Genomic DNA, 12497 nt, shown 5'->3' on the forward strand with positions numbered 1-12497 from the left:
ATTACTGAAAGCAGTCTGCAAAGAAGGTAGAGACTGCTACTTCTTACCCGAGCGGAAGAAGAAGAGGGGCCCTTTGTGTCAGGCCATTTTCACTTGACGCCATTCCTCAGAGGAGGACACTTGTGAGCCTATATTCAGAAAATGCTGTGGTCATCCTCGCTACTTAAGCCCAGATCAAAACACAAACCAAACTAAATGGCAAGGTAGAGCATGTTCGCGGATGCTGAGATTACACTAACTTCTTCCTATCTTAGTTTGGAAACTTTGGAAAAGAACGTTTCAGCAGGCTTTGGTGACATGTTCCATTGCTGCTTACAACCGCACCTGTCTGCCTCCAGGGTAATGCAATACTGTTTGGAATTGCTTGTCGGAGTTCAGTGGCTCCGGACTTCTTATCCTGACTGTGATGGACTAGAGACCTATTTTCCTAGCCACTAATTTACAAGAGGGAAAACAAGGAACACTGAAGAGCATTCATAAAAAGAGAAAACGAGAAAGTCGGGAGCCGTCCACAGGAAAGGCAGCCACCCCGAACCCTGCTCATCAGCGTCTCAACCCAGAATTGCGTTCATTTCTCTGGTGGAGAACTAAGTCTACTCACCAGCTATAGATACATGGAGAAAACCTGAGCATATTTCATATCTAAACATAGTTCCCATTGCTCTAGTTGTTCTGGTTTGAGATCATGTCGCACTTTGGAATCCAGGGTGGCCTTGAACTCTACCTTGCCTGTCTCAGTACTGCAGCTACACTAGCCCAGCTGATTCCTATGTGTTTTTAATAGAAAAAAAAATAAAAATTATAAAAGGGGGGAGTATGAATTACATGACTAGAGCTGAGGGTTTGAACTCAGAAGAGCAGGGGAAAGAAAAAATAAAGAAGAAAGATGTGAGAGGAATGGGGCATGTCCCACTTTGGCCTGCCTTCCTTCCCCTGCCTCACCCTTCCTAGGTTGTAAGTAACCGTGCATATGCTCAAATGTACAAGTTCTCTGCAGAATTAAACAATCCTAAAGCAAAACAAGAGCAGCTTTGGGTCACCATTCTCTTTGCCCATGACTGAGTTACAACATTCGAAGCTTCTAACATTCCCATTAATCTTTATGCACAAGGCATGGCAGAGAACTATCATTAGCTCGTTTAACCCTCCGTATGTTAGATGGGAGTGAACCAAGACTCTGCAAGGAGAAGCCACGAGGCCAGCTGGAGAGAGCACCGGGCAGAGAATTCAGATTTCATCCTCCAGAGGTGGAGGAGCTGTGCTGTGTTTGCCGGCAGTCGCCCACGTTTAACTGGGATTAAAGGGTGCAGCTGTTCATGACGAGCAAATCATCTGGGAGAGCCACACTTGCCCACTCCACCTGCCTCCCCACGCCCACACTCTTCCCAACCCCCAGCAATCCTCTGCTGCCTCCGCTTATCTGCTCAAGTGACCATCGGAAGCCCAATGCCAGGGCATCCAGTTGCGTGTCTCCCTCTCACGTAGCTCCTTGGTCGATAATAAAGGCATCTGTTTATGTAAAGTCTTTGCCGCCACAGAAGCCTGGGTGATTTACAGGCACTGCCTCATTACACGAGAAGCAGTTACCCGAAGAGGTAAGCGGGCCGTTTTCCTTACTGTGTACCCTGCGTCAGACCCCTTTCTCTGAAGCCCCATAGTCTGTGACAGGGGCTTTCCGCTTTGTTCTCCTTGTGAGCCTCATCACTCCATTATGAGCGCCAATACAAGCAACGTGTAAATTAGGATTGTCCTAGGGACTCCCTGTGACCCTAGCTTCTTAACGCATCAGTAGAAAACTCAGCGCCATGACGGTCCTTCATGCCCTATTAGCAGCCTGGAGCCACGCTAGAGTTTCCAGTTCCTCAAGACTTCATGCTCCCTCTCTACTTTGCATATATTCCTGCTTTCTGGAACATTCTCTTCATGATGTCCTCCACCCTAACTTAGGGCTATCACCAGAATCCCTCCTTCAGGGAAGTCTTTCCTTAGCTCCTACCTCACCACTCCAGTCAGGGTCAACATCTGTGATACAGAGTCTAGTGTCCTGAGAGTGAGCAGCTGTCTGTAAGATGCCCTCCAGCAATGCCTACTTTCTGATCTGTGGCTTGCCTCTAGAGCAATGCAGGATGCTGTAGAAATGATGAGGTGTTCCTTTTAGGGTCGAGCTACTCAACCCTAGATCCTATTTTACTCCTCCGCTCCTCTCCTCCCCAACCCATCTCTCACTCTCGCCAAGAGAAGCCAGCAGCCATGTTGTCAGTGGTTTGACAAAAAGGCTCACATGACAGGGAAACCGATACCTCTGTCAACTCCTAGTGAGGGCCTGGTCTGCCAACAGCAACCCGAGTGTGAGAGCGGTGCCTTTTGGCAGGGACTTCCTATACCACTGGCAGCTTGATCAAGGCTGTGGAAGAGGCTCGGAAGCCCAGGAATATGTCTGCTGGTTGATACAACTGAGCTCCCGTTCCATTGTAAGAGTTATCCCAGCGCCCATCTTCCCGCATAGTCTCTTCTGCACTCCAAACACTCTGTGATAATCGACACGAAGTACACCCCTCGCCTGTAAGTTTATCCTGAAGCTCCTTCCACTCCTGCCCACACCACAAAAATCCAATCCCATGATCTCATGCCAGAGATTCCACTTTGGCCACGTCGTCCCACACTTGCGCCCTCCTTTTCCTTCATCCCGCATACCAGATCAAATCCTTGTAATTATCCAACACTACTATCAAGGAGTTTATCTCCTAGCTAGCCACTTTCTCTGTGTTTTTTTTTTAACCAAACTGTTTCTCATATTGTTACTACTCTTAGCTTCTACAGGGAAGATATAAATTGTTTCAGGATCCTCCCCCAGAACTCTCAGCCCCAAGCCAGGATATGACTAAACTCCAAACCCCTCATACTATCATTTAAGATCATTCATAAATTTCTAACAAACCTTTAAAACAGCTAGGCCTTAAGACATGGGAGACTTGGCCCATCCCACTAGCCAGGCATTACTTATCCACCCTGCCTAGACTAATCTCTTGCCCGTAAGTCCTGCTTCTACTACATGGATTTGTCTATTTTATCCGCTCCTAGGGACCTCTTTATTCTGCTCACTAGAAATTCTACCCCCTTCCTCTGTGACCATGACAAGTGGGTTTACTACTAGAGCCCAAGACAAAACTTTCTTTGGAAGCATGTTTATGGCATGCACTGATCTTTCTCCTTGGGTAGCTAAACATCTTGGAGGCAGAGATTATGTTTTCTTGTTCTGAGGTACCCAATAAACCAACACACACACTATAGCCAGATCTCGAGAAGGAATCCCCAAACAAAATTTAAACACTTCATTGGAAAGAACTGTGTTTATGGAGCTGCTTTGAGTTTCAAAATGCTGTTGGGGGGGATATTATTAATAAGTGGCTTAAAAAAATAAAATCAACGGCCACAAAGCACCTCTGAAGCCAAGGGGGAACATGTGATCAGAAGGAAGTACATCCGTGCCTTTAATCCCCTGAGTTTGAGAAAGCAACAAAGCAGCAGCTTTCAACCAGATTGTTTCTTCTTAATTAGAAGTTATTCAGATTCCTTTGGTACACTCAATTTTCTGGTCAGGTCAACACAAAGTAACTAAGAGCGTTCACACTTCTCTCTGTCTTCCCAGCCCTGCTCTTGGAGTTGTGCAACCCCTGGGGGCGGCATACACCTTCAGCGATTTGCTCTGTGCTCATAATTACATTGTCTAGACAGGAGATGTTGCTGGAGCAATTGGAAAATATTTTACAAGGTGTTCCGCAGAACCACACTTATAACAGTGATTAGAACACACTGACAGACGCGAAGCCAGCAGAATCAGCCTGGGCCGGGAGCCGATTTTAGGCAGAGCAGAATCCCTTTGAAGCTTTCGAGTTAGGAAGAGATGCCAAATTGGAATGCTGGGGCACGGAGTGTCACGCTGGCCTTCAGATTCCTGGGTTCACACACACAAGGCTGAGACGACAGGAGAGTGTCTAGGAATGTCCACTTTCCCTCCTGTCCATGCCCATCCCAAGTCTCCAAGGACAGAGGATGCTCCTGCTGTCATGAGTAACTCCTGAGACAGGACAGGTGTTGGTCAGAGAAACCAGCTCCCCAGGCCTGACTTCTATGGACAACAAATCCCTATGTTTACAGAATGTAAATGGAAACAACACAATGAGATACACACACACACACACACACACACACACACATATTATACATATATAATATGTCCTCTTGCAGAAAGACATTTCTTGGCCTGAGCCTCTCTGCTCAGCTTTGGCTGGCATATCCGTGGGACAGCAACAATATTTTCCAGCAGAGAAACCTCTTCAGAGCTATTTTTCACAGGCGGAATTGATTAGGTAAAATCGTTTAGCTCACAAAATTGAACAGCTTTTGTCAGATTGCTATGCCCATAGGGGCCCCCATGCGCATGAGAGTGCCAGCACAGGAAAGAAACAGCGCAGGCTAGAGGCTTTGTCACATCAGCAAAATGAGGTTCAGCAAGGACAAGAGACCGATCGGGAAAGCTGGTCAGGACGAGGTGCCACCAAGCCTTTATGTGCGCTTTTGCTGCTCGCGCGCTTAATTCTCATCTGATGCTGTTCTCAGCATTGGGCATGTTTACCTCATCAAACGGCAGCAAAGGCCCAGGAGACTGGCATTATGACATCCCACCTCCAGTGGGACGTACAAATGAGGAAGCAGAGGCAATGAATTCAAGCAAATTGATCCAGATCATTCAGAGGTAGATTTGCCTGTTAGAGTTCAAATGAGAAGAGAGTGCAAGAAATGACCCCTTCAAAAATTAAGATGCATTTGCGAATAAGAATTAGGTTGACACACACCTTTAATCCCATCACTGGGCAAGGCAGAGGCAGGTGGATCTCTGAGTTTGAGGCCAGCCTGGTTTAAGAGCTGCTTTCAAGACAACCAGGGCTACACAGAGAAACCCTGCCTGAGAGAGAGGGAGGGAGGGGGGGGAGAATTAGATACTGGCAAAGGTGGGGGTCTCCAAAGACAACAAACCAGGGAACTTTCTTCTCAGAGGACCCCAACCTCTGTTTCCAGGAGGAGGAAAGTCATTTGCTACTCAGAATCTGATTTTCCCGATGACTCTCTGGGAACATATTTTTAAGGTGACAAGCCAATGTGAGTTTCCTCACCTTTCAATATATTTACAAAACACTCGCATGCTGATCATGTAATGCTCCAATAAGCCTAAAAAGTGGCCTGCAAGGATTTAACTATTGATATTTCATGAGGGGAAATTGAGGCACATTAGAGCTAAAGTCACGTCAAGTATGGCAGCACATGGCCCCAATGCTCAGGACATTAAGTTGGGGTAGTTGTTAGTTTGAGGCCAGTATGGACCAAACGCCAAAACTCAGTATCAAATGAGCAAACTCTTCTAGTGATTTGTCCAGATTCAAATGGCATAGAATCGTGTGGGAGGGTTTACTCATATGGTGAAAACCAAGACTTCCCTCCACCTATTTTTCTGGCAAGTTATAAACACAACACAATTATGAAAATTAGTTTTCAATTAAAATCTAGGAATGGATCTAATTATGAAAGAAATAACATTTGGGGTTCCCACTAGAGATCAGGCGACTTTCTGGTTTGGTCTATGGTGAATATTCTAACCTAAGAAAATCCCTCTTCGTTCATCTCATAAATAAGTGATCTCAATTCTTTAGTTTTCTCCTGCCAGTACACCTTCTTTTTCTTTACACACACACACACACACACACACACACACACACACACACACACACACACTAAACTGAATTAATGAAACAGCTGTTTTGTAAATACCAGCATATGACATACATTAGTGCATCATCTACTCAATTCTCATGGTCCTCATGGTTGAGGAGAAGGCATAGTTCTCGTATTAGGAGAAGAGAAAGACCAAGTGCAGAGACAAAGAAGAAAAGAAAACAAAACAAACAAAAACCAAAGGGGGGGCAAGGGAAAGGAGGAGGAGACTGGAGAGAAGGGGAAGAGAGGGCAGGGGAAGAGAGGGGGGATAAGAGGAGGGAAGAGAGAAGGGGAGAGGAAGGGAGTAAAAGAGACTAAGAGAAGAGGGAATTAAAAAAAAAGAGGTGAAGAGGAGAGGCTTGGAGACCCAACTATGATAGGCAACAGCTGATGGTGTCTAGACCACAGAACCTCCCATTTTTCTTATCTATAAAATGCGGCCAGCCTTGCTTATCCCTGAGTGTTGAGAGTGGACTATGACAGAGGAGAACACACTTGACAAACAGCATTAGCACCGGCATCCAGGAGGTATAGGTTTTCCTCCAGAGTTCTTAGCTGTAGTTTCTTTTAAGGGGGGAACTCACTGGACTCTACCCAGATTTTCTCAGGCATCCATTTGTCTTGCTCTTCAGCCAGAGGTTCACCCTTGCCTCCTACTCTGCCGGCTGTAGCCTCTGACCTAATAACAGTGACTTAATACCTGAGAAAGGCCAACTCGGTTGGAAGCAAAGATAACAATCAAATTATTCTCCTTAGTCCCATGTTAACAAAAGTTTTAATCTCGAAGAAAATCAGAGCTTGCGAACACTTGATAATCGTGGGGTATATTACAAAGTACATATCTCTGTCCTGTCATTAGAACCTAACACTGAGGCTGTTAATGAAGCAGAATGACTATTAAAAAAATAAGGAAATATAGCTCCCAGCTGGAAAACTGGGGATGGAACCCCGAGCTGTGCTCCCAATCCAGCGCCCTGATGTCGAAGTCCCTGCAAAAACTCCTAAACAGTACTCACTCAAGAGTCCCTTCCAGTCAGATGCCGACCTCTGGTGCACAGCTGCAGGCAGCTGGCCCAGCCTCTCTCACTCTAACTGCAGGACACAATGCTGGATCAACCCGCACAGGTTAATTAGGAAGCCTGGAGTTACATCAGTTCCCAATGGTAATAATTGGATGCGCCGTGGGAGAGTGAACAAAATATTCCATAAAAGGAAAAATTGTTTGGTGAAACTAAGGGGGCAAAGGATGGGGAGACTTGAGAAAATACGCAGGGGTCTCCGGGCTTTCAAAGTGGGGGTTCAGCGTAAGTTAAGAGAGAATGCCAAGTGGAAGGGTTACTCAAGAAAATAGCCACTAAAGTAATAATGCTTATGGTAAGCAAAACGTATTAAACCCCGATGTTGCACAAGAGGTGAACACAAACAATAGAATATGGTATTCAGTTATGGCTAGAGCCAGTCAACAGCAGAAAGAGACACAGACTACACACATGAATTAGAAAAGATCCCACTGAGTCTGTAGATTGAAGAGCACATTATCCATATTCATAATGTACACTGATAAAAGTAAAACCATCAACTTGCTAACAGGAAAATGTAGTTCCTCTCTTTCAGCCCATAATGGATGGATCCAGTAGCCAAAAAAAAAAAATTACTAAATAAATAGGCAAAGAGAATAAATACAAATATAATGACTGTGTGTCTAAGTATCATGTATCAGATTTGTAACTCAGAGAACAAAAGCATCACTTTCAAATATTTGTGAATGAAAAAACTAGCTGTTTGAATGTGAAATATTCAGTAAATTAAAGATAATAGAGGAAGTAAGTGTGTATACACTCTTACTCAAAGACTCATTAAGCCATGAAACACACAGAGTAATCTAAAATAAATATTTCTGGGTCAAAGGCACCAATCTGGAAAGTCTATTATGTAGCTTCAAAGTATGTGGCATTCTGGAAAAGGCAAAGCTATAGAAAAACCCTGAGTGATCACTAGTAGATGGTGGTAGATAGAGATGTGTCCAGGAATACTGCTGAAGGCTCTACATGATGCAATGCAAAACAGCTTCCCAGAATTAATAATTCCCCTTTCCAAGCCTCTGATAACACTAGGCTGATGAACTCCACCGGAAAGCAACCAAAACACATACTATAGATGAAAGGCAATGGATGGACTAAAATCTGAATAGGATAAATATTTAATCAAAATATGAGCAAAAAAGGAGCAAAAGAACCAAAATAAAAGAAAAAAAAGAGGGAGCAAGCAGCAGGCAGCCAGTCACATCAAAAGCACAGACATGAGTAACCACTCCAGTTACAAGGCAGCGATAGCTGGACTGGATTAGCTGTGAGATCTGTGGGACTGCTACAAGGAAATACAGAGAGCCAGTCAGTAGAGGCGAAAGGATGGAAAGGGATGTTCTAGTGGGGAAATGTAAGTATCAAAACAGTGGAGGTGCTGAAATAATATCAGATTTAAAACCAATCTTTAATACACCAGGCATTGCCAAGGATAGAGAGAAACCCTGAGAAGCCTGGGAGGTGGTTTGGCGTTTAAGACCACTGAACCCCTCTCGCAGAGGATCCAGGTTCAGTTGCCAGCATCGTACCTTTTCTAACTCTAGCTCCAAGGGATCAGATGCCCTCTTCTGGCCCCCTGAAGTACTTAGAGGTTCATGATACACATAAACTCATACTCAAAAAAAAAAAACCCAACAACTCATTTTTAAAAAATAATGGCCAGGCTGTGGTGGCACCCACTTTTAATCCCAGCACTTGGAAGGCAGAGGCAGGCAGATCTCTGTGAGTTCAATGCCAGCCAGCCTGGTTTACAAGTGCTAGTTCCAGGACAGGCTCCAAAGCAACAGAGAAACCCCTGTCTCAAAGCACCAAAACATAAATATATAAATAAAATAAAAATAATGAAAGTAAAATACTCATACAGATGCACACAAATTTACCTATTTTTTAAGAAAATATTTTAAAGGGGAAAATTGAATAAGGAAACAAAGATCATCTTATCAGGAATATATATATATATATATGTATACATTTATACATATATATGTATACATATATATAAACATATCCAAAAAAGAAGCAAAAATGGCAAAACTAATAAAAGAACTAAGTTACACAATGACAGCTTTTAATACTTCATTTCTCTTAGATGCATTTTTGTATGTGTCTGAAATGTCCCAAAAGCTCATGTATTGAACACTTAATCCCTAGAGAGTGGCACTAGCTTAAGAGACAGAGCTAGTTGGAATAAGAGACCTAATGAGGGTCTGGCCTTAATCACTGGCTTTCTCTCTTTCTGACCCCTGTTCCTCATGAACTATGTCCTCCACCTGCTTCCCAGCGCTGACAAATGCTCGATCATATAGGTCCAAGACAACTTGGATTGAATTGTCTGGAATCATTGGCCAACGTCAACCCTTCTGTCCTTTGGACTGGTTTTTGAAGGTACTTCATCATGGCTACAATAAAACTGACTAATGGGCAACCACGGTAAAGCTGGATACAATTCAGTCACAGTGCAGATCGCTAAATTAACATTATCAAATACATTAACCTAAGTCATGTTTCAGTCAACTTAAACATAAAATTGGTACCGTCTTGAAGATAGATAGCAGTTTAGTTCATAAACTAAATCTCAGCATATTCATAAGGTCTTAAGTGAAGGACATGAGTTCTTGAGGCAGGAGAGATGGGTCAGTGACTACAATCACTGGCTGCTCTTACAGAGGATACGGGTTTGATTTCCAGCACCCACATGGCAACCCACACTAGTCTGGGACTCCAGATCCAGGGGATCTGATGCCCTCTTCTGGCCTCTATGAGCATCTGACAGGTACGTGGTACACAATGTACATGCAAATGAAATATTTATAAAGTAAAGTAATATTTTTAATTTAAAGATATAGGTTCTCTAAATGAAAATTCAGTACTATACAGATATTTAGAAAAAAATCAGATAATAGGAATTCCAGCTTGCAAAGTATTTATGGATTCAGGAAGAAACCACCAGAAAAATAAATAGAAAATATCACAGAATGGAACGAGAAAGACAACACATTTCAATTTCTGTGAGGCATGAAAAACAATAGTTGCAAGTCTAACTGTGAGTACTCACAGTAGAAAACAAGGCAGATCTTACATGATAATCTTGCTTTCTTCTTTAAGCAGCTATGAAAGAGGAAAAGCAAACCCCAAATAGACGGGTAAAATAAATTGTAGAGAAAAGAGCCAAATTCGGTAAATAGTAATCAGGCAATAGGGAAGTGCAGCGGAAGCAAAAGGCGTGTCTCTTTAAATCTAAATGAACAGATGAGTAGGAAACCCAGAGGATACAGATCGCCCTTAGAGAGAAGTGAAGACATTGCTAGGATATTGTACTGACATCAAAGGGGAAATGAGGAATACTGTTAATAACTTTATAACATCAAACCCAACCAGCCCAATATGCTTAAGAAATGTATTTAAAAACACAGTTCACTAAAATTAAAGTAAATCAAAGAAAGCATAATTATATACTATTCTAAATAATTTTAGAAATTATTCCACCTAGTGATGTCAAGATTTCCCATGCTAATGCTATCAAACATCCAATCACTCATAAACAAAATCTTCTAAAAGATAAAGAATAGACTATCTCCTAACTTACTGTCTGAGGACAGGACAAGGCATATGTTAAACTGTGACAACACCAGAGTGACAAATGACAGACTACTGTACCTTACTCATGTCAGCACAGAGTTCTGTGCTGGAAAATAGTTGGGACTGCACTGTGTTTGGTGAGCGGAATGGAATAAAAACTGTGGAAATACCCAGAGATGTGTGAAGAAGGCAATATATGATGCAGGTACATTTCAAACCAATAGGGAAAGGGATACTAAATAAATGATAGGGAGAAGTTTAGCTGGTTCATCTCTAACAAATCCGAAAGGACAAATGCTTGCTCTAGAAAAAAATAAAAATAAAAAGAGGAATTTTATTGCTCTCTTCACATTCTTGTAATGTAAATTAAACAAAAATATATTTTTTAAAAAATCTAGTTTATCAGAGACCTCTGAGTGCCAGTCTCAGTGCCCTCTCAGGGTTCAGACCAGATGCTTACAGCACGTGGGACTAGCTAACTGGATCTGAGGGTGCTCTGCGAATGGGGTTCCTCCAATGGAATGTGATCCTTCTGGGTTAGCCTGGTGATTTTGTCAGCTGCATTCTCACTGTAGAATCCTGGGGACCACAACATCTCCCCTTCTTTTGTTTAATAAATGCGACATGTGTTTGTCTCTCTGGGCAATGAATAATGTGGGTAATTAAAAGTCTAAGGATGATTGGAAGAATAATAATGATTTTGGAATGAATAACCAAAAATTTGTATTGATGGCAAGCTGAGAACTAGTCTAACCATCTTGTAGATAAGTTGTATATGACTTCAGAATGTCTCTCATCTACACCAGCTTACTGTCAAAGTAAGAAAGTTTCATTATACACACTGTTAATGAGATTAGGTACCAAAGGATGCTCTCTTGCATCAACATTTACACTTTTCCGGGTGGGCATTTGTCTATGGTGGGGCACTGACTTTGGTGAGACCTGTCCATCTAGTCTTACAGAACAACTGAGTCATGTCTTTCTCTTTCAGGCTATGTTGTTCCTCCTGCTTGGAATACTGCCTGCCTTAGTAGCTCCTACCCAAATATTAGCTCATGTGTTTCTACAGGGAAACCTCCTCTAATTGTTTGCCTTATGAATTGACTAGAAACTTTTTCTCTATATTCCCATAGCTTTCCCTACCTAACTGCATCTATTTACTTAGGGTCTCATTCTAAATTACCAATTTGCTTATAAAATCACATCTCTGGTGCTTATCATAGAATAGAAGCTAACTTGATGCATCGATGAGCTTAATGGTAGGACTTCCCTTCTCCTCTGCTTTTCCAGCTTATGTTATTCAATTGACCACATAATTGATTTCTCTGCATATGTCTGTCTGGCTTCGTAGCGTCTTCAAGTGCAAGACATCATACTCACTTGTCCAGAGACATCCCCGGGAAGACAAACTTGCCCAGGTAGACGCGGCAGATGGCACTCAGAGGAATCTGCTGCGTCTGCACACAGCTAAGCATGATGAAGTCATATTTGCAGATCAAGAGGGTCTTGTCTGTGAGCATCAGGATCTTCTCCTTCTCGTTGTTCCAGTGATCAATCCTGTAGGGACAAACACAGGGTGAAACAATTACATGGCCTCTCGAATAGCAACAACAGCATTCACTAAAACATCAAGCACTGCCCAGAACAGGGACTGAGAAATACCTACTGCCACTCTTTGTCGATCTGTCCCAGGTGTAAGAGATGAGTGAAGGATAAAGAAGTCAGGGAAAGAAACGTCTTATGACCACGGAGCTCCCGATGGTTCCCCATTAGACAAACTCATTTGAGGAAACCAAAGTCTGTATCATCTTGGCTTTCAACCAATTTGTACTTCACACCTCTCCGGCTCTCCTAAGAAACTTTCATGGAGCAGTCCTCCTCCAAGGATACCAGGAATGTCATTGTCCTAACTCAGGCTACACCACAAAGCCCTCTCATGGCCAATTAGCTTACACTGATCTCCAGGAACCATTTGCTATGCGGAGAGGAAGCAGAGACTTAGATGCAGAGACTACCATGATCTAAGCTTATCACCTCACATCCAACTGTGGATAGATAGCCAAG

The 12497-nt window shown here is 42.9% G+C and overlaps 1 protein-coding gene across 2 annotated transcripts in view; it reads right to left on the reverse strand.

Moving 5' to 3' along the window:
- The window catches only part of Tprg1 (tumor protein p63 regulated 1), a 139762-nt gene that overhangs the window by 53805 nt on the left and 73460 nt on the right, over positions 1-12497 (reverse strand). For both annotated transcript variants that reach the window (XM_085685370.2, XM_085685371.2), the window contains one exon: positions 11814-11990. In XM_085685370.2, coding sequence (XP_085541496.2) covers positions 11814-11990 — 177 coding nt within the window. The remainder of the gene's footprint in view (positions 1-11813; positions 11991-12497) is intronic.

Source organism: Myodes glareolus, chromosome 2 (genome assembly GCF_982192425.1).
Source record: "Myodes glareolus chromosome 2, mMyoGla1.1, whole genome shotgun sequence".
In the NCBI taxonomy this organism is placed as follows: domain Eukaryota; kingdom Metazoa; phylum Chordata; class Mammalia; order Rodentia; family Cricetidae; genus Myodes; species Myodes glareolus.